At 37.9% G+C, this 26,305-nt stretch overlaps 1 protein-coding gene across 3 annotated transcripts in view; it reads right to left on the reverse strand.

Annotated features, from left to right (window-relative positions):
* LOC149261278 (actin-related protein 7-like) overlaps positions 1-26,305 on the reverse strand; it is a 318,254-nt gene that overhangs the window by 91,618 nt on the left and 200,331 nt on the right. For all 3 annotated transcript variants that reach the window (XM_089421958.1, XM_089421955.1, XM_089421956.1), the window contains exon 6: positions 5,497-5,561. In XM_089421958.1, the coding sequence (XP_089278084.1) occupies positions 5,497-5,561 (65 nt within the window). The remainder of the gene's footprint in view (positions 1-5,496; positions 5,562-26,305) is intronic.

Raw genomic sequence — 26,305 nt, forward strand, 5'->3', positions numbered from 1 at the left:
AACAAACTTACATTTCTTACCTGAAGCTTCTAGCTTGTTCCTCTTTTATTTTGGTACGTGGAAGTAGACAAGGCAGCCAAAGATCCTCAAGTGCCCAACCTTTGGTTTTTCACAAGAGATCTTGTTGTTTAGAGCACAGTGAGGAGATCTATTTTGAACAAACAATTGTGTTTATAGCTTCTCCCCATAGAAAATTTGGTAGTTTCTAATCAAGCAACATAATTTTGACTACTTCCATAATAGTTCTATTCTTTCTCTTAGCCACACCAATTTGTTCTGGGTTAAATGGTACTGAGATCTATTTCCTCATTCCAACTTCTTTGTAGAAGTCAATTAAATTATTTGAAGTGAATTCTCCTCCATTGTTAGATCTGGAGATTTTGATTTGTTTCCCAATTTGTTTTTTTACCAAAGCTTTGTAATCGTTAAATATGTTAAATGCTTGACTTTTATTTTTCAAAAAATATATCCATGTCTTGCAAGAAAAATCATCCACAAAGATGATATAATAGAAGTGGCCACCAAGATAATTTATAACCATTGGTCCACATAAATCAGGATGTGCAAGATGAAGTACCTGATTGGTTCTACTTTTGCTCGAAGCAAATGGTTCCTTTACTTGCTTCCCACTAGCGCACCATTGGCAAACTCCATCATGATCAGATCTAATCTATAGCACTTTGAAAACCATCTTTCTCACACGAGGTAATTCTTTATAGTGCAAATGAGCGAGTCTTTGTTGCCAAAGTTCACTTCGATGATTGTTGTCACAGAGCAATGCATAAGTAGGTCTTCCATTAACTTTATATAGACCTTCAATGGATTAGTAGGTCTTGCATTGACTTTATACAGACCTTCACATCTTGATCCTGAAGTGAAAGCATTTGTCATGCTAGATCTCATCAACCAAGAGAGAACTTTACCATTTACGAAAGCAACTTTCATTCTTTTATCTTCTAAAGCAAAAATAGAAACAAGATTCATTTTCACACTAGGTACATACAAAACTTCTTGAAGCGATAAGGTTTTACCATGATCCAAATGGAAGGAAACAAAACCAAATCCCTTTATAGGATATGTAGAGTTGTCTCCAAAAATGATTTTCAAATCGGTCTCCCTATCTACTAGATTAGAGAGCACTTCTTTATAGCCAGCAAAGTGCCTTGAGGCACCACTATCAACCAACTAGTTGTCACAAGAATTTGCAGGAGAGGAAATAGAAAGAGAAGAAACAAGAAAGTATTTTGATTGAGTTTAGGTCCAATTACTAGGGAAAAACCTACAAGGGGAAAACCCAACCAGATTATTTTTGAATTAGAAATCAAATGTTCGACAAGAGATATTGAAGACAATGAAAGAATGAAGAATTTCACCCAAATCTGAAGAAGATCTTTGATAACAGTAGTTGATGCAAACACTGAATTACTTTGGCTCACCAAGTTTTGCTCTTACTCTTCAAGACTCTCTCTCTCTCTCAATTCTTCTAGTTCTGTCTTTCTCAAGTTTGTACTCTCCTTTCCAATGCACAAGTGAGTAGTAGAAAGGATGAGATGCACAAATATATAAGAAGAGCAAGGAGGTTGAACTCATGAAGGAGTGACTCCCATGCCTTGACGACAAGTTACATGTGCCAAAATAAAAGTGTAACTTATGTTCTAAAGGAGGTACACTTGCCTTAGTAACTCATGACATCAAGAGGGAGTATGCTGTGGAAATTTCCAAGTCTGACACATCAAAAATCCCTACTAACTACACTATCTGGTTTATTATCTTCTACTTGTTCTTTCCATTAACAAGTCATTTATAAATATAAATATTGAAATAAACAAAAATGCAACCTTCACACATATACACATCAACAACTGAAATAAACTAAGACAACACAACAGACACCGCTATTTTTGGAAAATCGTCCCCAGAAAAACCCAATACAGGGAAATCAGTGCAACATATATGAGGGTTTTATTATTATGCAGTTTTCTTAATACAACTAGGGTGTTAGAAATGGCCCACCCTTCAAAGATTTTCCTTGGCAAAAGTACCTCTCCTTGGAGACAGATATTCTGGCTAATCAACAACCAGATGATTGGTCCTACAACAACTTTGAATGTTCCTTTAGCTGAACAGCGAAATATGCTTCAAGCTACCCTCCAAGGACTGCATCACAATCTACGGCTTTGTGTCAGCTAACCAGCTCTAAGTCTGCCCCACGAAAATTCCTTAGCGCTACCTCTACAGCCCAATGTCAACTCTGCAGCCTTTTGCGTTGCCTACGTCAACCTTTGTTGCCTTTGCGTCAGCTTCTTGGCCCTCTGTGCCTTCTGCGTTGGCCTCCTTAGCCTCTGTGTCAGTCCTTGTTGCCTCTGCGTCAACCTTCCTAGGCTCTGCATTGTCTCTCCGACACTTTCTCTGCCTCTCTGATATGTATTCTCGACCTTCTGTCGAATTGCCCCTCATTGCAATAGATCACTAGTTCGATTTCTCAGCAAAACCTGCCCCAAAAAATCGAATTGACTAATCAACTTGGTGTATCTCCCACTGACCCTAAAGCATCCTCCTCTTATACTTTTCCTGTTGACGATTCAACGACCGAGATTAAGTCCCTAATCAAAAGCTAAGATTAGATTTCGCTTGATCCTCGTTATTTATAACTTTCTCACCCATATTATATTAATACACATTAATATTTTAATTTTGCTAAGTTTGGACTTAGGAACCCCATTAAAAATATTAATTATTTTAACATCTCTCCATCCGGGTGGAATTTCCCCAAACGATTTCTGGGTCTTGGATATCTCATGTGCCTTAGCTTCTCCACCAATTTTCATAGCTAGAGCACATCCGATACTACCAAAAATGAACATATGCATGCCTTAGTGACTTGTGCCATAAAAAAGGAGAACGCATGCCTTAGTAATTCGAGCCATTAAGGAGAAGTGTAACATATGCATTAAAGAAGTGTAAGAGGAACCTTTTTATAACGATTCATTAAAGTGTGTAAGAGTGTGTAAGAGGTACATAAGAGCATTAAAGATATAGAGGAACAAATCCATTAAGAGAGAGAGAGAGAGAAAGAGAGAGAGAGAGTAATGTATCATTGAATGAGAGAGTTTGATTTTCCATCAAGGAGAGAGATGTGAGATGGCATGATTGAGTGTCAAGTGACATGTAATTCCTCTTTAAATAATATTATGGTATCATAAGTGTAATAATAATAATATTGATGATTAAATTAAAAATTAAACAATTTAGATTGATTAAAAATAAGTTAAGTGGTTTTCCATCATGTATAGATGATTACCAATTGAAGCAAGGTAAATTACAAAATTTAGAAAGTCATGGTTGCAATGATGGACATGAATTTCTATTTTAGAAAGTGACCTTAGAATAATCTTCTGACCCAAGGATCTACAATCTTTGCTTTGGAACAATGATGTTACAATCTAATGAAGAAGAATCATCATAGGGGAGATTCATCCATCACCCTATATTCACTTGGGGGAATTACCACTAGCCAGCGCATGACAATGATCTCGCACAACCAAGTCTCATCTCTGCTTGGGGGGATAACCCACTTGACATGTTGAGAAATATAGAGCAAACTATATAGGATATTTTCACAATGATTTCTCTTTAAACTTGCGGTATATTAAAACTTTATCATTATCATTATTGTGCTCTTTTCAGCATCATCAAGATAAATGCCAGACAAGAAGATCACAAACACAGGGAACACCAAAAATAAGCTCCAAGCTAGGGCAAAACCCACAGAACTTCCTCTTCTTATAGAATTTCTTTCAATGAAGACTTCCAAGACCAAGACAAAAGGCCACTCACCAAAAGACTTAGCCAGCCACCCATAGATTTGCTTCACGAATCTGTCACTATCTCTACAAAATTCGGACCTGTGGAAACCCTAGTTTTCCACAGAAAACTCGCACGTGTGAGATCAAATCCTCATTCCTTCTTCGTTGTCTTCTTCTAGCTCCTTCACAGATCTTCCTTCCTTTTTTCTACCTTCTAGTTCCTCCGCACCTCTTAATTTCTTCAGATAAGATTAGGGATAAATAAGCCAAGTGTGTGTCTAATGGAGGTTGAATTACTCCCTTTATATAGCCTTTGAGTGAGTGCATGTGCTTCTTCTAGGCCGACTTTAAGGGCTAGCCAATCTGATCATTTTGTTGGTTTCTAGACATTTATTTTACATAAAATATTTTCCCTTTTCTTTGATACATGAGTCCTTCAAGGGACTTTACATTATGACCTTGACTTTTCATTCTATACAAAAGCCTAGAGCACTTAATGGGTGCTTGCACCTAGGACAAGAAAACCAATGGGAAAGAAACCCATTTCATAGTACAATAATATTCTTTCTACAAAATATATTTTTTCTTTTTCTTGCTTTTCACAAATACAAATCAAGTCATGGTCTAAACACAATTATCAAGACCGAAACTAGTTACAACTTTCAACACTCCCTCTTAACTAGGGAGGTATTCATAATTGACCACAGGTACAAGGACAATATTTCTATTGAAATTTTTCATAAGAGTCAGATTGGTAAGCCATCTCATAAGCTATCTTTTTAGCCTATGTCAATACATCTCATCATATCGACTAGCACTGTTATATAGCAAGGCCTTGACTAACAACTCTATCTCTCCACTAGATTAGAGCACAATGTTGGGGAGACAATGTAATCTCCTCTATCACTACTATCTAGCCTATAGAGGACTAAGCTCCTTAGAAGAAAAGGTGAAATTCTAAAGACCTGAAAATTGAAATCTGTATTGTTTAGGTCAAATTCATTGTGTCGTTTCTCTATTCAAATATAAGATTTTGGAGCATGTTCATGGGTAACTGAATCATTGTTTTAAGAATCATTTGTTGGCTTGATCAGTCCATAATCAAATCTGAGTTGGTTAGAGGCCTTATAGACCTAGTCAAAAGACTTAACTCAGGAAGTCAAGATCTCTTGTTGAAGCCACCACCACATTCACAAAGAGGCCATAGTATTGTGCATAAAAGTAATCGAAGACTGAGTTGTTTGAAGAAGCGTTCAGCTACAAACATCTTGTTTGAAGGATAAATCACAAACCTATACAGTGGTGCAAAAATCACGAAATTATCATAGTCACTTGTATCAGTGAGCCAACCTATAGCTATAAATATTCCAAACTCTCCTCCATTGTCAAATCTGAAGATTTTGATTTGCTTTCCAGTTTGTTTTTCTGCCAAAGCTTTGTAATATTTAATAATGTTTTTTGCTTGACCTTTATTTTTCAAAAAATAGATCCATGTCTTGCGAATAAAATCATCCACAAAGATTATATAATACAAGTAGCCACCAAGAGAAGTTATAGGCATTGGTCCACATAAACAAGAATGTACAAGATGAAGTACTTGACTAGTTCTACTTTTGCTCAAATGGTATCTTTTCTGTGTGAAATATAGGGTTTTATCGCAAGAACTTAAGAAAAAAATCCAAATGTATACCTTTACAAGTGCAGGACGGACTGATGATGCTAGAATTGCTTCCTTTTGAAAACGATCTTCAAAACCTACAAAATAGCAAATATTTTCAATGTTTTCAATACCATTTGAAATAAAGCATATTTCTCATGTCAAATAAACAACATGCTAGAAAAGAAAATCATTCATTCTTGTAGAGAAAAAATCAACTTTCTTGACAATGGTGCAATACGATACATTACAATAAATGAAAAAGTGTCGATCAAATATTTTCATCGTCATCTAAAACTTACATTAGAAACAATTCCTCCTTTAACCAGTGAGATCAAAAGCAAATTAACAAATTAAATGAGTGAAAACCATTAAACATCACAAGTCCATACATATCCACAACAATTTCTCATCCTATTGCAATTCAAGTTATTTTGATGTTTAAATCCACAATTAGTGTAATTATTTAAAAAGATCTTTTGTCATTGTTAGTGGCGATAAATTGTTATAAAATTTCTTTCTGTGCACCTCGAGTATGTGACAAGTAGTATTACAACTTTCGTTTCCACTATTCTTGCAAATTATTAAAAAATCATATATAAACACATATATACATACAAATACATATATGGTTTTTTAATAATTTGTTACGTTTTATTTAAATTTAATTGTCTATAAAAATTCTATGTGGATATATATGTGTTGGGCACATTCATAATAAAATCCATATATCTAACAACAAAAAGAGTGAGACTCTCATCCTTAAAGCTTAAGAGCTTAACCTCCTACTGGTTGTCATGGCATAAAGCCTTACAAAAGATGTAGTTAACAAAAGAACTAGTATTAAGCCACAATATGCACTGAAAAATGGAAAATGCTAACATCTATTGTAACACTGAGTTTTCTCTGTCGATCTACCTTGTAATTTAGTTGTCTGAGTACATTCTTGAAAGAGATGAGACTAAATCTCCCTTTCCCGAGGACAAGTTGTTCCATAAGGCTTGAAGTTGAAAGTGTCATTCATCAAATCTATTAGTATTAGTCACGAGCTGAGAATCACCAAATGCTTGGAAAGTGACTCAATGGCCTTCTCTAGAGAAATTATGATAAGAGTTGCAAGGGCATACAATTCTACCTAGTGATTAAAGTTGCACCCCAAACCTAAGTGGAAAGAGTAAAAGTGGAAAGAATTTAAGTAAATTGCATTGTTCCCCCACACATACCAAGATTGCCTCGGATTCCCCATGAAAGAAACCCCAAACCATGATTGAACAATTTGCACTCGTGGGTATAAATTCAAAACCACACTTGTACTTGTCCAAATTAGATTATATTTATATCAAATTGGTTCCTCTCAAAAAGAGGAATTTAATGCAATCATCATGTCCATCAAATGAGTTGTCCCAAGGTGGAATTTGGCCCTAGATTCCAATTTTAACACTCTGTCTCCTGTCATCATGAACCATCTATGCATCTCATCATATCTATGCTCTATTGAACACTGATATGAATAATAAAAAGGAGTCGATGGAGAGATAGTCACAAGACCTTACAACTCTCCACTAACAAAAGTCAGTCCAGAGGTAGAACCTCAAACAGACTTGATCCTAGATCAAGTTGTTGAACACCAAGCATCCTAGTCATAGAAAGTACAACAATACACAATGTGTCTATCGTTAATGCTATGGTCCCTAACCACTTTTCCAACCTCATTGGCCAAATGAAAGATACTTCCCATGAGTCCTAGACTACATGAGTAGGATGTATGTTGGGGCATCAACAAGAGAAGGCGAAACACTCATCTTGCTCATATGCCACAGGAGAAGGTGAACCACTCATCCTATGCATATGTCAATCACAGGGGAAGGTGAACCACTCACTGTACACGCATGTGTCATCAACCATAGGGGAAGGTGAACCACTCACCCTACACACATGTCAACCATCATGGGGTATCACAGGGGAAAGTGAACCACTCACCCTATGGCCACTCATAACTCCAAGAAATACCCCAAGCCCCCAAGAGCTCCCAGAGCTCAATGTCCAACTCAAGCGGGACCCTCATGGGAGGGTCTTTCCATGGCTCCAAGTCTCTTACAAAGATAAGAATTTGACATTCCCTAAGGGCTTTGTGAGGATGTATGTGACCTGCTCATCAGTCCTTATGTGTTGGGGCATTATTGCTCCTCATTGTACGGTACATGATATCAATGTGCTTGGAACGATCGTGGAACACGGGATTCTCTGGTTGTCGCAAAAGATCACGGTGGTATCCAACACGTGCTCAAATAGCTCACTGAAGAGCTTCCTCAACCAAACAGCTTCACAACAAGCCATACTTCTTGCAATGTATTCGGCCTCGGTGGTGCTTGAAGAAATCGATTTACGCTTCATGCTCATCCATGAAATCGAAGCAGACCCCAATTAGAAGCAACATCCTTACGTGCTCTTTCGATCCACCACACTGCCAGCCAAGTTAGCATCACTATATCCATGTAGTTTCCAATTCCCAGCAGTGTATCTCAGTCCATAGTTTATTGTGCCGGAGAAATATCTCGAGACATTTTTAGCAGCAATCCAATGTATGTGATGAGGCATGACTATAAATTAACTCAACATATTCACAACGCATCAGTAGTGCATCAGTCTTTTGTCAAACCTCCAAGCCTAGGAAGTAGTGCATAAGTCTTAGGTCCTTCATCTCGAACTTGGAAGCCAACTCACTCTTGCATTGATAAATGAGAGGGTCTACACCAATAAAAAATAGATCATCTACATAAAGGACTTGTTAATTTCAGATAACAATGGTATGTTCTATGCTTAGCACAATTTACTTCAATGTTCCTTTAGCATGCCAATGACAATTTCCAATTATTTCCAATAGCAATCACATTATAGAACATAAAAACATATGCAAAAGATAAGTCAAGGCAAGAGGACACGAGATTTGGTGGATGTCAGGGAAAAACCCCAATGTGGGGAAAACATTTTAATCAAATATTCTTATTATTATTCAATAGTTCAGCACAGAGAGAGTACAAAAATCAAATTCACTTGCCCAATACACAGTCAAATCAGCCCTGTCAAATTCTGCAGTCAATTTCAATCAAACTTCAGTGCTAACTAGAAAGTCAACATTGGTCAAAACAGCAACAAAACTTCACCAATGCAGCTCGGTCTTCCTTGGTCAAGCTTGGCCTAAACAAGAGGTCAAATGCAACCCAAAAGAGCTTGGTCAAACTCAGTCAAAGGACAAAGAAAATCTAATGTGATTTTTTGCGGTCAAAAAGAAGTCAAATTGAAGTTAGCACTTGTCAACATGCCCAAAAAACCTCGATTTTTTTGCCCAAAAATGTGGCCTAAGGAGATCAAACTTCTACCCTCAAAAACGAAGTCAAATTTGGTCAATAACCCTATGGTCAACATTGGTCAACAGTTCCCCAAAACACTGAAATTTTGGGCCTGAAATTCACCCTCCATCCACACGTGTGAGAGAGAGAGTATTGATCCCCAAGTTGTATGAACCAATCCCATTAGGAGAGAGAAGAAATGATGAGTGAGTGATGTCCAAATGAGGAGAGAGGTAACTCCTATTTATACAATTTGATGAGGGTGAAAGGACACCTCTCTTGGGCTTCTTGAGCCTACATTAAGCTGAGGCCGACCTTAACAATTTGTGCATGTGAGAGAATAAATTCAAAATTTCACTTCTGCTTGCCTAAATAAGATTATCTTTATATCAAAATTGGACCTCTCAAAAATAGGAATCCAATGAAATAATCATCTCCATCATATGAGTTGTGCAAAGGTGGAATTTGGTACTAGTTGCCAATTTTAACAGTCCTTCTCAACTAGAGAGAATTCCACCTGCCAATACATCTGTCACTTGCAATCCACCATCCTACATCTCTCAAGCAACTCTAGTAAATAGTACGTCAATCTAGGTCCTTCATCTCGAATTCGAAATCCAACTCCCTCTTGCATTGATGAATGAGCGGGTCATCACCTGTCAGAAAGAGATCATCCACATAGAGGACCAGAATGAGAGGCTTGTCCTTTTCAACCTTGAAGTATAGGTTCAGGTTAGCTTCACTCGTAAATCCCAACTTCATAAGATAGCTATCTATCCTCTCATACCAAGCCCTCAGGGCTTGCTTCAACCCATAGAGGGCTTTCTTCAACTTGCATACATGTGTCTTACGATCTTGAAATTTAAACCCCTCGGGTTGTTCTACATAGACTTCCTCCTTAAGCGAGCCATGCAAGAAAGTAGTTTTGACATCCATTTGGTGGAGGCTCCATCCTTGCGGGGCAGCAAGGGCGATGAATGAACGAATGGTGGTATATTGGCCAACAGGTGAAAATAACTCAACATAGTCCACTCCTTCATTTTGAGAGATGCCTACAACAACGAACCTGGCCTTGAACTTTTCAACACTCCCATCAACTCCATGTTTGATTTTGTGAAGCCATTTTGAAGTGATCACCAACTTGTCCTTGGGTCTAGGAACCACATCCCAGACATCATTCTTCATGATCAACTTATATTCCTCATTCATCGCATCCTTCCAGACTTGGTGCTTCACAGCTTCTTCAAATGTACATGGCTCAGATTGTACAATGGTACTCATGGCAGCTAAGTACCCTTGGTACTTGTTCAGCTTCTTGTTTTCACAAAATGTTCCCCTTGCTACAACATGTCTCTCAGCATCTTCAAGAGTATATTTGAGCCACAAAAGTCTTTTTCTTGAAGTAGAGGGCTCACTAGGAGGTGGATCAATGGGATCCATCTGACCATCAACATCAGGCATTGGATCATATGTAGGAGATTCACCCTGATTTCCTGCATCATCATTATTGTCCATCCTAGGGATAGGAAAATCTCAGACTTTCCTAATGGAAAAATCTTCATCGAAAGTGACATCATGACTTATTTCCACCTCTCTTTGACCAGGCATATAGATTCTATATGCCTTTGAAGTTTCACTGTAGCCCACAAACATTCCTTTCTTCCCATATGCATTTAGCTTGTTTCTTTTCTATTTCGACACGTAAAAATATATGAGCACCCAAAAATTCTAAACTGAGAAACAATGGGTTTCTTACAGGTGAAAACTTCTTCGGGTGTCTTGAAGTCCAATGCTTGATGCGGGCATCTTTTTTGAACATACATAGCAGTGTTGGCAGCTTCTCCCCATAAGAACCTTGGTAGACCTTGTTCATGAAGAATGACATGGGTGGCTTCTATGATAGTTCGATTCTTCCTTTCTGCAACACCATTTTGTTCAGGAGTATATGCAGTAGTGATCTCCCTCTTACTGCCAGCTTCTCTACAGTAGTCATTGAATTCATAAGACTCATATCCAGTTTCATTATCGGTCCTCAATATTTTGATCCTCTTCCCTGTTTAATTCCTGACCAAGGCTTTGAAAGAGCAGAACCATTTGAACACCTCATCCTTCTTCTTTAAGAAATAGACCCATGTTTTGCAAGAAAAGTCATCCACAAAAATTGCATAATACAAATATCCTCCCAAAGATGTTATGGCCAACATACCAGATAGATCAGAATGGACCAACTGAAGAATATCAAAAGTTTGACTTTCACTTGAGGGGAATGGTCCCCTTGTATGTTTTCCAACTGCATAACCTTGACAAACTCCTTCATGATCTAAGTTGAATTCAGGCATACCTATGACCATCTTCCTTACATCAGGTAAGGCTTTGTAGTGAAGTATCGCAAGTCATTGCTTAGAACGGGCTTCCTCTAACCTGATAGAGACCTTCAACCCTAAATCCAAGTGTGAATGCATCTTTCAATTCTTTCGCCAAACACGAACCTTCCCATCAACGAATGTCACCTTGAAATCTTTATCTTCCATTGCATAAATAGAGACCAGGTTCTTTTTCAGATCAGGTACATAAAACACTTCCTGTAAGTGAAGGGTTTGACCTTGATTTAAGTGAAGGGTCATGGTTCCAATTCCTTTCACGGGATAAGTGGCATTATCCCCATGTATAATCTCCATATTAGTCTTCTTTTCAATCAAGTTTGAGAGGGCCTCCTTGTACCCAGTGAAGTGCCTTGAGGCACCACTATCAATCAACCAATGATCAAATGTATCCAAAGGAGAGGCGGTGGTATGGCCAGAAATACGATAAAATTCGTTTTTCTTTTCTACAACATTAGCTTCATCATACCTAGAGTTTCTCGACTTCTTGGGAGGATGACCATTTCCATATCGACTAGCAAGAGCGTTCCTCTTTCCTTTGTTGTTCCTTTCATTGTCATTGCCTTTGTGCTTATTGTTATTGTTGTCATCATCTCTAGGAGTATCTTTCTTATGAGGACACTCTCTAGCAAAGTGCCAAACCTGTTGCAATTGAAGCATCTTCCTTTTCTTCCCTCTTTGGATCTAGGCTTGAACCCTTGACCTTGTCTTCTTGGACAAGCATTGTTCTTACTTTTAACATGAGCAGAGAAGGCGGTAGGATTGTTTCCATTTGAGGGCTTGTTTCTTTCCATCATACTTATTTCTTCTTGAGCGCATCTAGCCAATAATTCATCAAATGCCAAAATCTTGACATTATTGAGGATGGTAGTGTTAAACACATCCCATTCTCTTGTAAGGCCTCCAAGTGCAATAAGGGTGAGCTCCTTATCACGAACAACTTCTCGAATAGATAAGAGATCATTCTTGATTTCAGTAATCCTCAAGAAGTACGACTAAATGGATTCTCCTCTATCCATCTTGATGTCTTTCAACTTGTTCTTGAGAAAGAGAACTTGATTTGCATTATTTACTTTGAACATCCCAACCAGCTTGTCATACATCTCCTTAGATGTTTCCAAATCAAAAATATAGGCAACCAAAGGCTTGTAAATAGAATCAACAATAATTTCCTTAGCTTTAACCTCACCTTTCTTGTACTTTGTTTTTGCAGTTGCGGGTGCACTTGAAGGAGGCTCCAACACTCTTCCCTTTACATAGTCCATAACATCATTCTCTTCCAAATTCAAATCCAAAGTCATCTTCCATGCATGATATCCGGATTTGTCCTTAAGCTTGTCCTCAAATTTGAAGTAAGATGTAGTCATCATTGGGACTAGTTTCAAGTTCTTGTCCAACAGCTCCCCTTAGTGATTGCTATTTCTCACTCTTGCTTGGGCTTTGTCTTCACCTAAGCTCTGATACCATGTTACTTTTAGATAATAATGGTATGTTCTATGCTTAGCACAATTTACTTCAATATTCCTTTAGTAGCCCAGTGACAATTTCCAATTATTTCCAGTAGCAATCACATTAACTTAATCACATTGACAGTAAATGCAAATAGAACATAAAAACACATGCAGAACATGAGCCAAGACAAGAGGACACAACACTTGGCAAATGCTGGCGAAAAACCCCAATGTGGGGAAAACTCTTTGATCAAATCTTCTTATTATTATTCAATAGTTCAATAGAGAGAGTACAAAAATCAAATTCACTTTCCCAATGCACAATCAAATCAGTCCTGTCAAATTCTATAGTCAAACTTCTACCCTAACAAGAAAGTCAACATTGGTCAAAACAGCAACAAAACTTCACCAATGCAGCTCGGTCTTCCTTGGTCAAACTCGACTTGGACAAGAGGTCAAATGCAACCCAAAACAGCTCGATCAAACTCGACTTGGACAAGAGGTCAAATGCAACCCAAAACAGCTCGATCAAACTAGGTCAAAAGAGAGAGAAAATATGTTGTGATTTTTTGTGGTCAAACAACAGTCAACATTGATCAACATGCCCAGAAAACCTCGATTTTTGTGCCCAGAAATGTGGCCTAAGGAGATCAAACTTCTGCCCTCAGAAACAGAATCAAATTTGGTCAATAACCCTATGGTCAACGTTGGTCAACGTTATCTTGAAACTCTGAAATTTTTGGCTTGCACTCTATCCAAAAAATTCGTCCTTCATCCACGTGTGAGAAAGAGAGAGATGATCCCCAAGATGTACAAACCAATATGATTAAGAGAGAAGAAATGATGAGTGAGTGATGTCCAAATGAGGAGAGAGGTCACTCCTATTTATACAATTCGATGAGGGTGAAAGGACACATCTTTTGGGCTTCTTGAGCCTACATTAAGTTGAGGTCTACCTTAACAATTTATGCATGTGAGAATAAATTCAAAATTTCACTTCTACTTGTCTAAATGAGATGACCTTTATATCAAAATTGGACCTCTCGAAAAGACAAATCCAATGCAATAATTATCTCCATCATATGAGTTGTCCCAAGGTGGAATTTCGCCCCAGTTGCCAATTTTAACAAGACCAAAACGAGAGGCATGCCCCTTTGAACCTTGAAGTATAGGTTACGAACAAAATTTCTCCTCATAAATCCCAGCTTCATAAGATAGCTATCAATCCTTTCATACCTAGACCTAGGAGATTACTTCAACCCATAGAGGGTTTTCTTTAACCTGCATACATGTGTCCTTTGACCTTGTACTTTGAACCCCTAAGGTTGTTCCAAGTAGACTTCCCCCTTAAGTGAGCCATGCAAGAAAGTAGTCTTAATGTCCATTTGATGTAGGCTCCATCCTTAAGTGGCAGTAAGAGCAATAATGGGTCGAATAGTGGTATATCAGCAAACTGTTGCAAATATTTCATCATAGTCCACTCCTTTCTTTTGAGAGTTGCCTCGAGCAATGAACCTGGCCTTGTATTTCTTACACTCCCATCTGCTCCAAGTTTGATTTTGTATAGCCATTTTGAGGTGACTACAGACTTGTCCTTTGGTCTAGGCACCACATCCCAGACATCATTGCCTTTGTTGTTGTTGTTGTTGTCATCATCCCTTAGAGAATTCTTCTTGTGAGGACACTCTCTAGCATCGTGGTCGAACCTATTACAATTGAAGCACCTTCCTTTTCTTCCTTCTTTGAATCCCTGCTTGAACCCTTGACCCTGTCTCCTTGGACCACCATTAGTTTTCTTCTTTGCATGAGCACAGAAAGAAGTGCGTTCATTTCCATTTGAAGGTTTGTCTCTTTCCATCATTCTTGTCTCCTCTTTAGTGCATCTAGGCAATAATTCATCGAAACTAGGAATCATGTCATTGTTGAGAATGGTGGTGTTAAACACATCCCATGCTCTTGAAAAACCCCCAAGTGCAATGACAGTGAGCTCCCTGTCAACAAAAACTTTTCTAATGGATAGAAAGTCATTCTTGATTTTGTGGTCTTTATGAAATAGGATTGGATAGACTCCCCTTTATGCATCATGATGTCCTTCAACTTGTTTTTGAGAAAGAAGATTTGATTTGCATTGTTCACTTTAAACCAATGTTTTAAGACTCCGACTCCGACCCCGACTCGGCCAAGGATCGACTCCGACTCCGACTTCGAAACGGTAATGACTCGGTCGGCTTGATTTCAATGACTCTGTCGTTGTAAAAAATACATTAAATATTTATTTTTTTTATAAAAAAACATAATTTTAAAGATTTTCATTCATGTTTCCAAACACACAGCATTATAATATAGATGGAAGACAACATATGATCAAAGTAGGCTCATGAACCAATCCATTATATCAAAATGGTACCCAATGGCAATACATAGTCAACTGTCATACATGATCGAAGACTCAAAACAAAAAACACATAACCAAGGAGGTTAGAAATGGCCTCGACAACAAAAGTAAACTGTGACGGTGACCAGACTCCAATACTAGTACTACAGTACTACTGGCTAGTAGCTACTGTCAGAGGAGCCAAGATCATGTCGATCAATCTCTGGATCATCATCATCAGAGTCAGACAGGGGTCCCCATGGCTCCTCCTCATCATCATCATCCCCAACTGCAACTGTAGAAGTGGTACCATTAGCAGGTTGTGCAACTGCAGCAGATGCAAGCTGAGATAGAGTAGATATGCGGTTGCGCTTCTGTCGTGGCTGAGCAGAGGAAGCACCTACAACTAGAGTCCTTGCTGGCTGTGAGACTGAGGCTGGTGGATTGGGATCTGCATTCAACTGAATAGGCTGAAGTTGAACAACATGTTCAAGTTCAACTGATGTCTCCAGATCTAAATCTAAATCAAGATCCTCATCAGGATCAAACTTTGCTGGACAACTCTCCACTACCCAATCTGATGTTGGATCAATGTCTTCCAACACAATGGGATCTGAATCAGGTCTTTTGTTCAGCAAATGGTTTCGTTTGAGCCGAAGGTTGTATTGGACAAAAACTAGATCATTTAACCGTTTTTGATCCAAACGGTTTCTCTTCTTCGTGTGAATCCTCTCAAAGACAACCCAATTGCGCTCACACCCAGATGCACTGCAAGTTTGACTCAAAATACGAATTGCAAATCTTTGCAATTCAGGACAATGGCCACCAAAGGCCTCCCACCATTGTGCTGCAAAAAACATAGGAGTGTAATGAGTTAGCTCAACAAAATTACAAATTATATCTAACTTTCAAATTATAAACGATTTAACAAACTTAAAAAAAAAAGTAAAACTATTAAGAATTTGAAAATTGAAATTTTTGTTTACCTGGCTCATCTGCTTCTCTTGCAATCTTTGCTAGGTTCTTACCAAAGGTACCTGCTGCATTGCTGAAGATATTGGCCTGTCGGTGTATCTCCAGCTGATCAGACTCTAATGGGATCATGCGTTCAATGCAATCAACCAGTCCATCTCTGACCTCCCCCCTCAAAGCTCCTGACTCCTTAGCTTTATAATGATACCATGGGTTCAAAAAATACCCAGCTGCATGTATAGGGCGATGGAGTTGATTGCTCCATCTTTCATCAATGATTGCCCAAATGGGCCCATACTTTGCCACTCTATCCTTGTATACCGTCTTTATTTGCTCCTTTGCTTGATCCATAGCCTCATAAATGAAGCCCATAGCCAACCTTTCCCCATCCACCAACCGCAACACCTTAACTAGTGGCTTAGCAAGCTTCACAATCTCTGCTGCCTTTCTCCAAAAAGTTTCTTCATGGACTTTCCTTTTCAATTCTTTGCCTTCTGGTTTGTTAGACCAATTGCTTTGATTCCATTCATCACTGGAAAACATCTTTTGCAAGTTTCTATGTTGGGAAAGCATAGATTGCAATGTCAAAAAATGTGTAGCAAATCTAGTGATGGCAGGTCTAATAATATCATTGCCCCCAGTGTGTTTCCTCATGAGGCTCAAAACCAATGTATGATTGTAGATAAATTTTGTTATGCTTTTGGCATGATCTATAGTGTTTTTGACCCAATCTAATTTTCCAATATCCTCAAGCATGAGGTCTATGCAATGTGCAGCGCATGGGGTCCAAAAGATGGTCTTGTGTTTTTCCTCTAACAGTTTACCAGCAAGAACATAGTTAGAGGCATTATTTGTGATGATTTGAACAACATTAGCCACCCCCAGCTCCTCAACAACCTGATCCAATAGCTGAAACAACAAGTGGCCATCTTTTATCTTATTAGATGCATCAACTGATTTTAAAAACATGGTTCCCTGTGGGCAGAAGACAAGAAAGTTTATGATGGTACGGTTTCTTTGATCAGTCCATCCATCTGACATGATGGTACACCCTGTTCTTGCCCATGAGTCCCTGAACTCTTGCAAATACTCATTAATGGATTGAATTTCTTTCTGCAAACAAAACCCCCTTAGCTCATGCATAGTAGGGCCTTTGAAGCCTTTTCCAGCAGCATGTATGGCATCAAACATAGGCTCATAATATGGTGAACGAGCAACATTAAAGGGGATATCAACATCATACCACCATCTAGCTATGCAATCACAAGCAGTCTCCCTCAATTCTTTCTTCCAATGGTCATCTAAAGTGGGCTGCATTTGAGTTTTACTAACTTCAGGACCATGTGCATCTGATGGAGAGGAGGGAGTGAAATAACTTTTGATAGTCACATCACCCTTTTTCAAATTCATTCTACCCTTTCCCTTATCTTGAACAGAACCAAAAGAGGGAGGAACATATCGGAAAGGGTTGGATGCCTCAGTTTGAGGGATAGAGGAAGAACCCTCAAAATCATAGTGGGGGTTGGTAGCCATCATTTTTTGTATCTCCCTCTTCCTCCCAATTTCAGCCTATATGTCTTTTTGCCTAGCCTTATCTTCTTTAAATTTCTCAAAGCTGGCCAACAAATTCTTTCTAATCTCCCCAATTTCTGGTGAGGTACATGGGGTAATTTGGCCTCTAATCCCTGCCAAGTGTTGTTTCAGCCTATGAATGCCCCCAGGACCTTCCTTAATTTTCCTATGGCAAAATTTGCATTGCATTTGACTATCAACCATTTCAACATATGCCCAAGCAAGATCTCTTGCTCTAGGTGCCATTTTTTGACTAGGAAATGAAAGCAATCAATCTGAAAATGAAAAAAAAAAAAACATTGATTCAATGTTCATTTATTTGAAAAAAAACACTCTCTAAGCTTTCTGGATATGCACCTAAAATTTACTAAGCAAAAACAGATTTATAGAGGTGGAAAAAAATACCTCCAGGCACAAACTGCCTCCTCAAGCTTGCTCCAAGAATCAGCTCCTCAATGCTGCTCCAAATGGCTGCCCAAGAAGCTCCTCACTCCAGCTACGGTGCTCCTCCAAGACTCCTCACTGCTGCTCCAAAACAAGCTCAAGAACTGCTCACTAACTCTCAAAGAAGAATCTCACTCAAATGCATAAGACTGTTGTGAGTGAATGAGAGCACTTGGGTGTGTTAAATAGGGTTTGGGAGGGGGAATGGACCCCAAAAATCATTTATCATATTCATATAACTGTTTGGGGTCCAAACCAAATAAAAAACAATTAAAAAATCCATTAAAAAATTATATTTTTTGTTGTTTACGTGTGCTTGGGCCGTTCCTTTGTGACTCGGCCGAGTCATAACGAAAACGATCGGGTTGGCCGAGTCACCCATGACTCGGCCAACCGGACCGTTTCCATGGCCGGGTCACTCTTCTTGCTAGTGAAACGAATCAACCAGGCCGTTTCGGTTTCGAAACAACTGTTTCTTAAAACAAGGCTTTAAACATCCCAACCAACTTATCATATATCTCCTTAGAAGTTCCCAAATCAGAAATATAGGCAACCAAATGCTTTGGAATAGAGTCAACCAAAATTTTATTTTCTTTGGTTCGGAGCAGCTGGTGTATTCGAAGGAGGCTACACCACTTTTCCCTGCACATAGTCCAATACTTCATGCTACTCCAAAGTTAGCTCCAAAGTCATATTCCATGCATGACAGTCAAATTTGTCATTGAGCTTATCCTCAGTCTTGAATTGAAGTAGGATGAAGAAGTCATTGAAATTTGTCCAATATATCTTTCTTTGTGATTGTTTTTCTCTCTCTTGCTTGGGCTTTGTCTTCACCTGTGCTTTGATACCATATTAAATTTAGATAACAATGGTATGTTCTGTGCTTAGCACAATTACCTCAATGTACTTTTAAGCAACCAAATGAAAATTTCCAAATTAGTTTCCAATAGCAATCACATTAACCACAAATCACATTAATAGTAACTGCAGATAAAACATAAAATAAAATCAAAAGAGAAGCCAAGACAAGAGGACACCAAATTTGGCGGATGCCAAGGAAAAACCCCAATGTGGGGAAAACCCTTTGAACAATTCTTCTTATTATTATATCAAATGTTCAGAAGAGAGAGAGTACAAAAGTCAAAATTGACTTGGCATATCAAAGACAAAACAATGCTGTAAAATCTGCAATATTGCTTCTCAGTCAACAACAGTCAAATCATCCCTAACCAAGAAGTCAATGGTCAATGCAGTAGTCAAACAATCCACTTGGAGCTCGATCAAATCGAGTCAAATTTGGCCTTCCTTTTTGGTCAAAGTCAACCCAAAACAGTCCTTCAAAGTCCAATCAAAGTTGCAATCAACCCTAAAGTCAACACTAGTCAAAGTGCCTAGATTTTCTATATTTTTGTGTCGAACAATGCAACCTAGAGAAACAAAAATAATCCTCTGAAAATCGTAGCCAAAACTAGTCAAAAAGTCCCTGGTCAATGCTAGTCAAACTTGGTCAACTCCTGAAATTTTCGGCCCTGCAATTTTGTTTAGAAATTCAACCTCCTTGTGCCACAAGTGTGAGAGAGAGAATGCCCAATATTTTTATGAACCAATGAGAGAAGGAGAGAGAAGAATGTGTGAGTGATGATGATGCCAAATGAGGTGAGAGGTCACTTGTATTTATACAAGTCAATGAGGGTGAAGTGACACGACCATTGGGCTTCATGAGCCTACATGATGATTTCGCTAACCTAAACAATTTGCACATGTGGGCATAAATTCAAAAACATACCTTTGTTTGTCCAAATTAGATGATCTTTATATCAAATTTCATCCTCTCAAAAAGAGCAATTTAATGCAATCATTATCTACATCAAATGAGTTGTCCCAAGGTGGAATTTGGCCCTAGTTGCCAATTTTAACAAAGGTTAATTACAACCCACTCTAACATTGTGTCGTTGTCCTCATCAACACCATAATCGCAACCTCATAACAAATTTAGCAACAATGAATTGCTCAAGCCAATGGACATCATGCTTCCCTGTTATAATTCTCAATATCCAAAGCCTTCCATGATTCCCTGTTGTAATGCATATTATACAGTTGACAAACCAAAGAGGGATAATGACAAGGTTATGAAGAGTATGACAACATTGTTATGATGACATGTAGCAACACTCTTTTACATGCACAATGGGAATATGTGGTAGACTAACAAAGACAAAACCTGAAACACAAAAAGTTTGGTAAGAGAGTTGTGCTTGACAAGAACCATCACAAATATTATTATTATTTGATAACAATTTGGGAAAGTCCCTAGTCAACGCTAGTCAAATTTGGTCAACTCCTGAAATTTTCGGCCTTGGAATTTTGTCCAGAAATTCGACCTCTTTGTGCCACACGTGTGAGAGAGAGAGAATGCCCAATATTTGTACGAATGTGTGAGTGATGATGATGCCAAATGAGGTGAGAGGTCACTTGTATTTATACAAGTCAATGAGGGTGAAGTGACACGACCATTGGGCTTCATGAGCCTACATGATGATGTGGCCGCCCTGAACAATTTGCACATGTGTGGGCATAAATTCAAAAACATACTTCTATTTGTCCAAATTAGATGATTTTTATATCAAATTTCATCCTCATGATGTAATTTTTTATATCTCCATCAAATGAGTTGTCCCAAGGTGGAATTTGGCCCTAGTTGCCAATTTTAAAAAGGTTAATTACAACCCACCCCAACATTGTGTCCTTGTCCTCATCAACACCATAATTGCAACCTCATAACAAATTTAGCAACAATGAATTGCTCAAGCCAATGGACATCATGCTTCCCTGTTATAATTCTCAGTATCCAAAGCCTTCCATGATTCCGTGTTGTAATGCATATTATACAATTGACAAACCAAAGAGGGATAACAACAAGGCTATGAAAAGTATGACAACATTGCTATGATGACATGTAGCAACACTCTTTTACATGCACAGTGGGAATATGTGGTAGACTAACAAAGACAAAACACGAAACACAAAAAGTTTGGTAGGAGAGTTGTGCTTGACAAGAACCATCACATTGTTACAAATGCCCAAGTAAGTCGTCATGTATCTCTGATACGATATAATATTTATTATTTATTCGTGTTTCATTGTTCTTTGATGTCTTTCCAAATTCAATAGCAACACATTTCGTCATACGAGAGGTTCCTCTCCATGTAAACAAGGATGAATGACAAGAGTAAAGTAGACTAATTTGTTAAAATTTAAGCAGCTATGGGACGAATTTCCCATGAGAAACCCTATTGCCCCAAGGAAAGCCCAAAGACACAAAGGAAAGCCTATCTTGCCCCAAAAAGGATTTATATTGGTCAAAAGGAAAATTCAATTGCATAAAAGAGAGATATTATTATTATTATTTGATAACAATTTGGGAAAGCAATTATTTGGAAAAATATATTTAATAATGTTAAGAAGAAATTGAATTTGAGTTTTCCTTCCTAGATATTACAAGTCGGCCTCCTGACATTTCATGTCAGCTTGCCCAAGGGTCATGACCCTTCGTAGATGGCATCAACTATAAATTGAGCCTATTTTGTTCTCCAAATGCACATGATTCGATCTGATCTGAGGTTTGTGTATGCTCTCTTTGAGGCAGCTCGCAATATACCTCTAAGGCTCACATCTATCTTTCTATGTCTCGCTTTATGGCCTGCATTACAGTGAAGTACGGCTCGCTTTATGTCTCGCTTTACAGAAAAGTATGGCTTGCTCTATGCCTTGCTTTGTGGCTTGGATTTCTGGGCATCGCATTACATTCTTGTGACCCGCTTTGACTATCCTATAGCTCGCATTGGTTGACAGAGGCACACTTATGTTACTTGTGGTTTGAATAAGATTCACAATGGCTCGCATAAGTTCATAGTGACTCACATTAGTTAACAATGGATCACATCAATTATGAGGCTCGCATCTGGCTCACTCTATAACTCAACAACTCGCATCATGTACTTTGTAACTCGGTCTATAACTCTATAGCTCACATCTTATACTTTGTGGTTCGCATTGTTACCCATGCCTCGCATTTGCTATTGATTATCTTTGTAGCTCATGGCTCGATTTCTATTTTGTGGTTTGCATTCTTCACAATGGCTCATTCTATATCACTGTGATTTTAGCGACATGAAAAGCAGTGATCTATATGACTATAAGACATGACAATGATTTATATTGACCTTGTTCTATGATGATGACCTATGAATATATGGCTGTTTACAGTGATGTATATGATATGACTCAATGATGTATAAACAATCCTCGTAACAGTAATTGATTCTTATAGGTTGACAGTGAAGCAGTGACCTTGTTGACAGTGAAGCAGTGATCTTGTTGACAGTAAGACAGTGCACTTGACATATTACAGTGATCTATATGACAGTTAGAAAGTGATCTATGTCACTGTCATGATTTACATGACAGCCATACCTATGCTTGTGAAAATATTGATAATAACATGACAGTGGCTCGGAAACATTTATGACAGTGACTTAAAGTCATTTACATGACTGTGACTTGGATGCATACACGGGGGTTTCACTAGGGGAGAAATACCATACCACATGGTTTCATATTGGAGAATATATATTGAGGAAAAAATGACATAATATATTGAACATATAATGAGTAAAGGGTTTTTATATTGGTCAGTATAAGAAATGGAGCTCAAAGTTAATGAAAAAATACAAAGGGGTATAAAAATGTTAATGAAAAAATGGATACCTACAATATCTAATGAAAGTATGGGTTTTTTAAATTGGGAAGGTGTATTAGGTCTGTATTGGTAGGGGGTTAAATAATGTGATTTTTGGAGGTATTTTCCAATATGTAGTCAAATTAAGAGTATTGTTTAGTATGTCACGAACGCGTGTGATATGTCAGAGATTCATTGAATGAAGCCCCCGTGGAGGCATATGACTGTAACCTTTCAGATAGCTGTAACTTTGACATGACAGTATGGCAGTGATCTTAATTTATAGCATTGATCATGATAAGGCAGTGACATTAATATGAATGTGTGTTCACATCCATAATGACAGCTACGGATGGCAGTATTAATGATGTATGGTTTATCTCGATGAGGATGATGGTAGAACCTCTCTGATAGCAACGATGAAATATGACAGAATGATATGGTCTGCTGCTAGATTGGCCCTAGGTGGCATAATGTGATTGACGTCTCATGATATCTGTACATTGTATCTTTTTTGGCTGGACATTTGATAATAATCTAATTAAAAAGAATCTGGTTGGCTTTTCCCGGATTTTGCCCTGGTCTCTGACCTAAATCCTGGTGTCTCTATTGTGCATGTTTTTCGTCTATTGTTCCTCACTGTTCCACTTCATTGTTGATGTTTTTTGTTCTCTCTACATAACTGCTAATGATGATATGATGTTATAGGGTGAATGTAATGTGAAAATATTGAAAAAGTATAAAAATGTAATTATCTACAGAAAAGAACAATCTAGCCCTAAAAATTAACATAATTAGTTAAGTATTTTCAAGCTTAGCAACTAGTTGGTTGTTTAAGCATTTATTAGGATTAGTTAGCTTGCATTAGTAGTTATTCATCCCTTTCTATGGTTTGATAGTTGTTGACACTATCAACTTTAATTACTAATTGTAATATTTATTTATAGAAGTTTCAATTAATGATTATTCTGCCACAGTTTATATTCATGTTAATGTTCTTGGCTGCTTGACAGACACATCCTTCACCGTGGCACATATCAGATAGCTTTCAGGTGATTAATAAGACAGCATGCACAAATTGGTGTTGTTGCAGTTGTTTTTGTTGGGTTTTTTTTGGGTAACCATCAACTGCCGAAACATGGACATCACTTCACTTCAAACTTATTTTGTTAATGCCTCTACTCGACCAATTGTTCTGTTTTCTCTACAAGTTGCTGGCACATTTCCAACAATCATTATTGCTGCTCTACCAATTCTTGTCCCTGTTCCTCCTGCTGAACAACTGGGAATTTATTATATTGTCTTTGTTTGACCAATAGTAAAAGGATGTCTAACTCCTGCACTTGGAAGAAGCCTTTGAACAAATCAATTCTGTAGATATCGTAGAGTATTTCAGTGTAAAATGGGTAGAATAGGAGAATAAATGCATCTATGCAACTACACAGCTGTAAGGATTTTGCAAGTTCTTACAATTCTTCGGTTTCTTTGGTTAAAATCTCTCATAACAGTAAAGGCAGAGGATTGATTCTGCACATTTGAAAATGAATCATATTTTCCACTAGAATATGACCAAAATGCATAAAATGGCATACACATACAAAAAAATGTTCATTAATAAAAATTGTACAAGAAGAAAAAATAAATCGAAAAAGGAGAGGACACAAAATGGTTTGTAACATAGCCTTTGAAAACAGGACACAAACAGAAAACACATTTCTCAAGCTTTTTGTTCATGCAAAAGCTTCAAATGATGATTGCCAACAACCTTCAGTAGATCAGAAATGCAAAGGTCAAAGGAGAATTCAAGAGAAGGAAAAAGGCTCGAAAATTGCAAAACCTTTTGATACCACATAGGGTTCCAAAATGGAATGATTTAGTAATTAGTGGAATAATTACTTGAATGCAAGATAGAGCAATGGAGTTGTTGAGTGGTTAGTAGGATATGTTTACAATCTGTCTCCTTACCTTTCAAGTTTCAAACAAAAATGTATAGTGATGTTACAATGCCACTTGTCCCTTACTAAATCTCTCCAAAATTGCCTGTTATCTGATGCTTCTTGTGCCTCTTCAAATACCCTGCTTGTGACATCTGCAAGACTTCTTACATCAGCTTATGTAGTTATTGTATCTTCTCAAAAAACGTAACAAATTTCACTCGCTCCATTTTTGCATGCTTTTTATGAACCTCAATGTTTGAAAAGCTCAGTCAAAGGTCTTTGTGTAAGATAACATAAATATCTCTCGAATGAGTATACCTCGGTCAATTCACAAATTCCATTCTTGTAGCAATCTTCGTCTCACACACCTTCAGAAAGTGTCATGGAATGTTTATTTATTATACCCTTGTAATAGCTGCAATAAACTCCAAAATACAATCTTTAACTGCACAAAGATCTATGGATGGACAAAGATAAGTCTTTTTAACAAAGTCTCCATGAAGATCCAGAAGAGGCTCAAGAATCTCCATCAAATATGACGTAGATGAATAATCCCTAACCTACTCAAAAATTACTGAGGAATAACTTTGCTGCTTGCTGTCTTGTTACAATCTTGCAGAATAGCATAACTATTCCCATTTGCTAAAACCATCATTAACAAGAAGAACATAATTATGTCCATGACTAGTCTTCATTTGTCCACCTAGGAAATCCACTGAAATGCTTTCTTAGGATTTGATAGGACTATTAGTATAGTATATAACCATAATTTTCATTTCACCAACATACATTGCACGATGTATAACCTTTGATAGTTTTTCCATACCACACTGCATCCACAAGTAGTATATATTTTGTGTTTTGAGTCTTGACCAAGGTATAGCTTACTCCAAAGAGTCAGAGAATCTTGAAGTTCATAAAATATCTTGACAGTGAAACCTCCATTAGTGTCATGTAGATGTACGAATGGCTGTGCAAAGAATGATCGGTTGAACACAATTTTAGAGAATCTACATAGAAAACCTAGTAGCTCGAGGAGCAAACAGTAAACATAAGAGTACAATGCTTAGGGATAGTGGAGCTCATTGGGCAAAGAACCATGAAATACATGGAAACCCAAGCTTCACCTCATGGTTTCAATCTGCGAGAAGACAAGATCCCCCACAAAGATTCGCCACTAGACAATGCAGCCATCCACAGAGCTTCTCTGGATGTATTGTGTCACCTTTAAATGCTACATAATCTTGGCCATATCACTCAACATATGCAGCCGAATCAAAACACTGTATGTTGGATACTACAGAAGGTTTGGCCTTACCCAAATGAAAACATTGTCATGTGCACATAAGTATGGACTGAAGGCATTGTAGGTTTTCTCATGCAATGGAAACATATCATATTTAATGACTCAAGCAAGCTCAAGGATGATGAGATTAATAATGTTCTGGTACTTGCTGATATTGTTCATGCTTTGAATATGCTAACACATTATCTTGTGGGTAGAAGAGTCCAAACATTCAAATCTAGAACTAACCACAACATTGTCAAATACTTATTCACCCAACCATATTTGAGTGTGAGGTAAAGAAGATAACTCGAAATCGTTGGGTATGACCTTGAGGT

This window comes from Pinus tabuliformis, chromosome 6 (assembly GCF_031772625.1).
Source record: "Pinus tabuliformis cultivar Carrire ecotype Pingquan chromosome 6, CPIR1, whole genome shotgun sequence".
In the NCBI taxonomy this organism is placed as follows: domain Eukaryota; kingdom Viridiplantae; phylum Streptophyta; class Pinopsida; order Pinales; family Pinaceae; genus Pinus; species Pinus tabuliformis.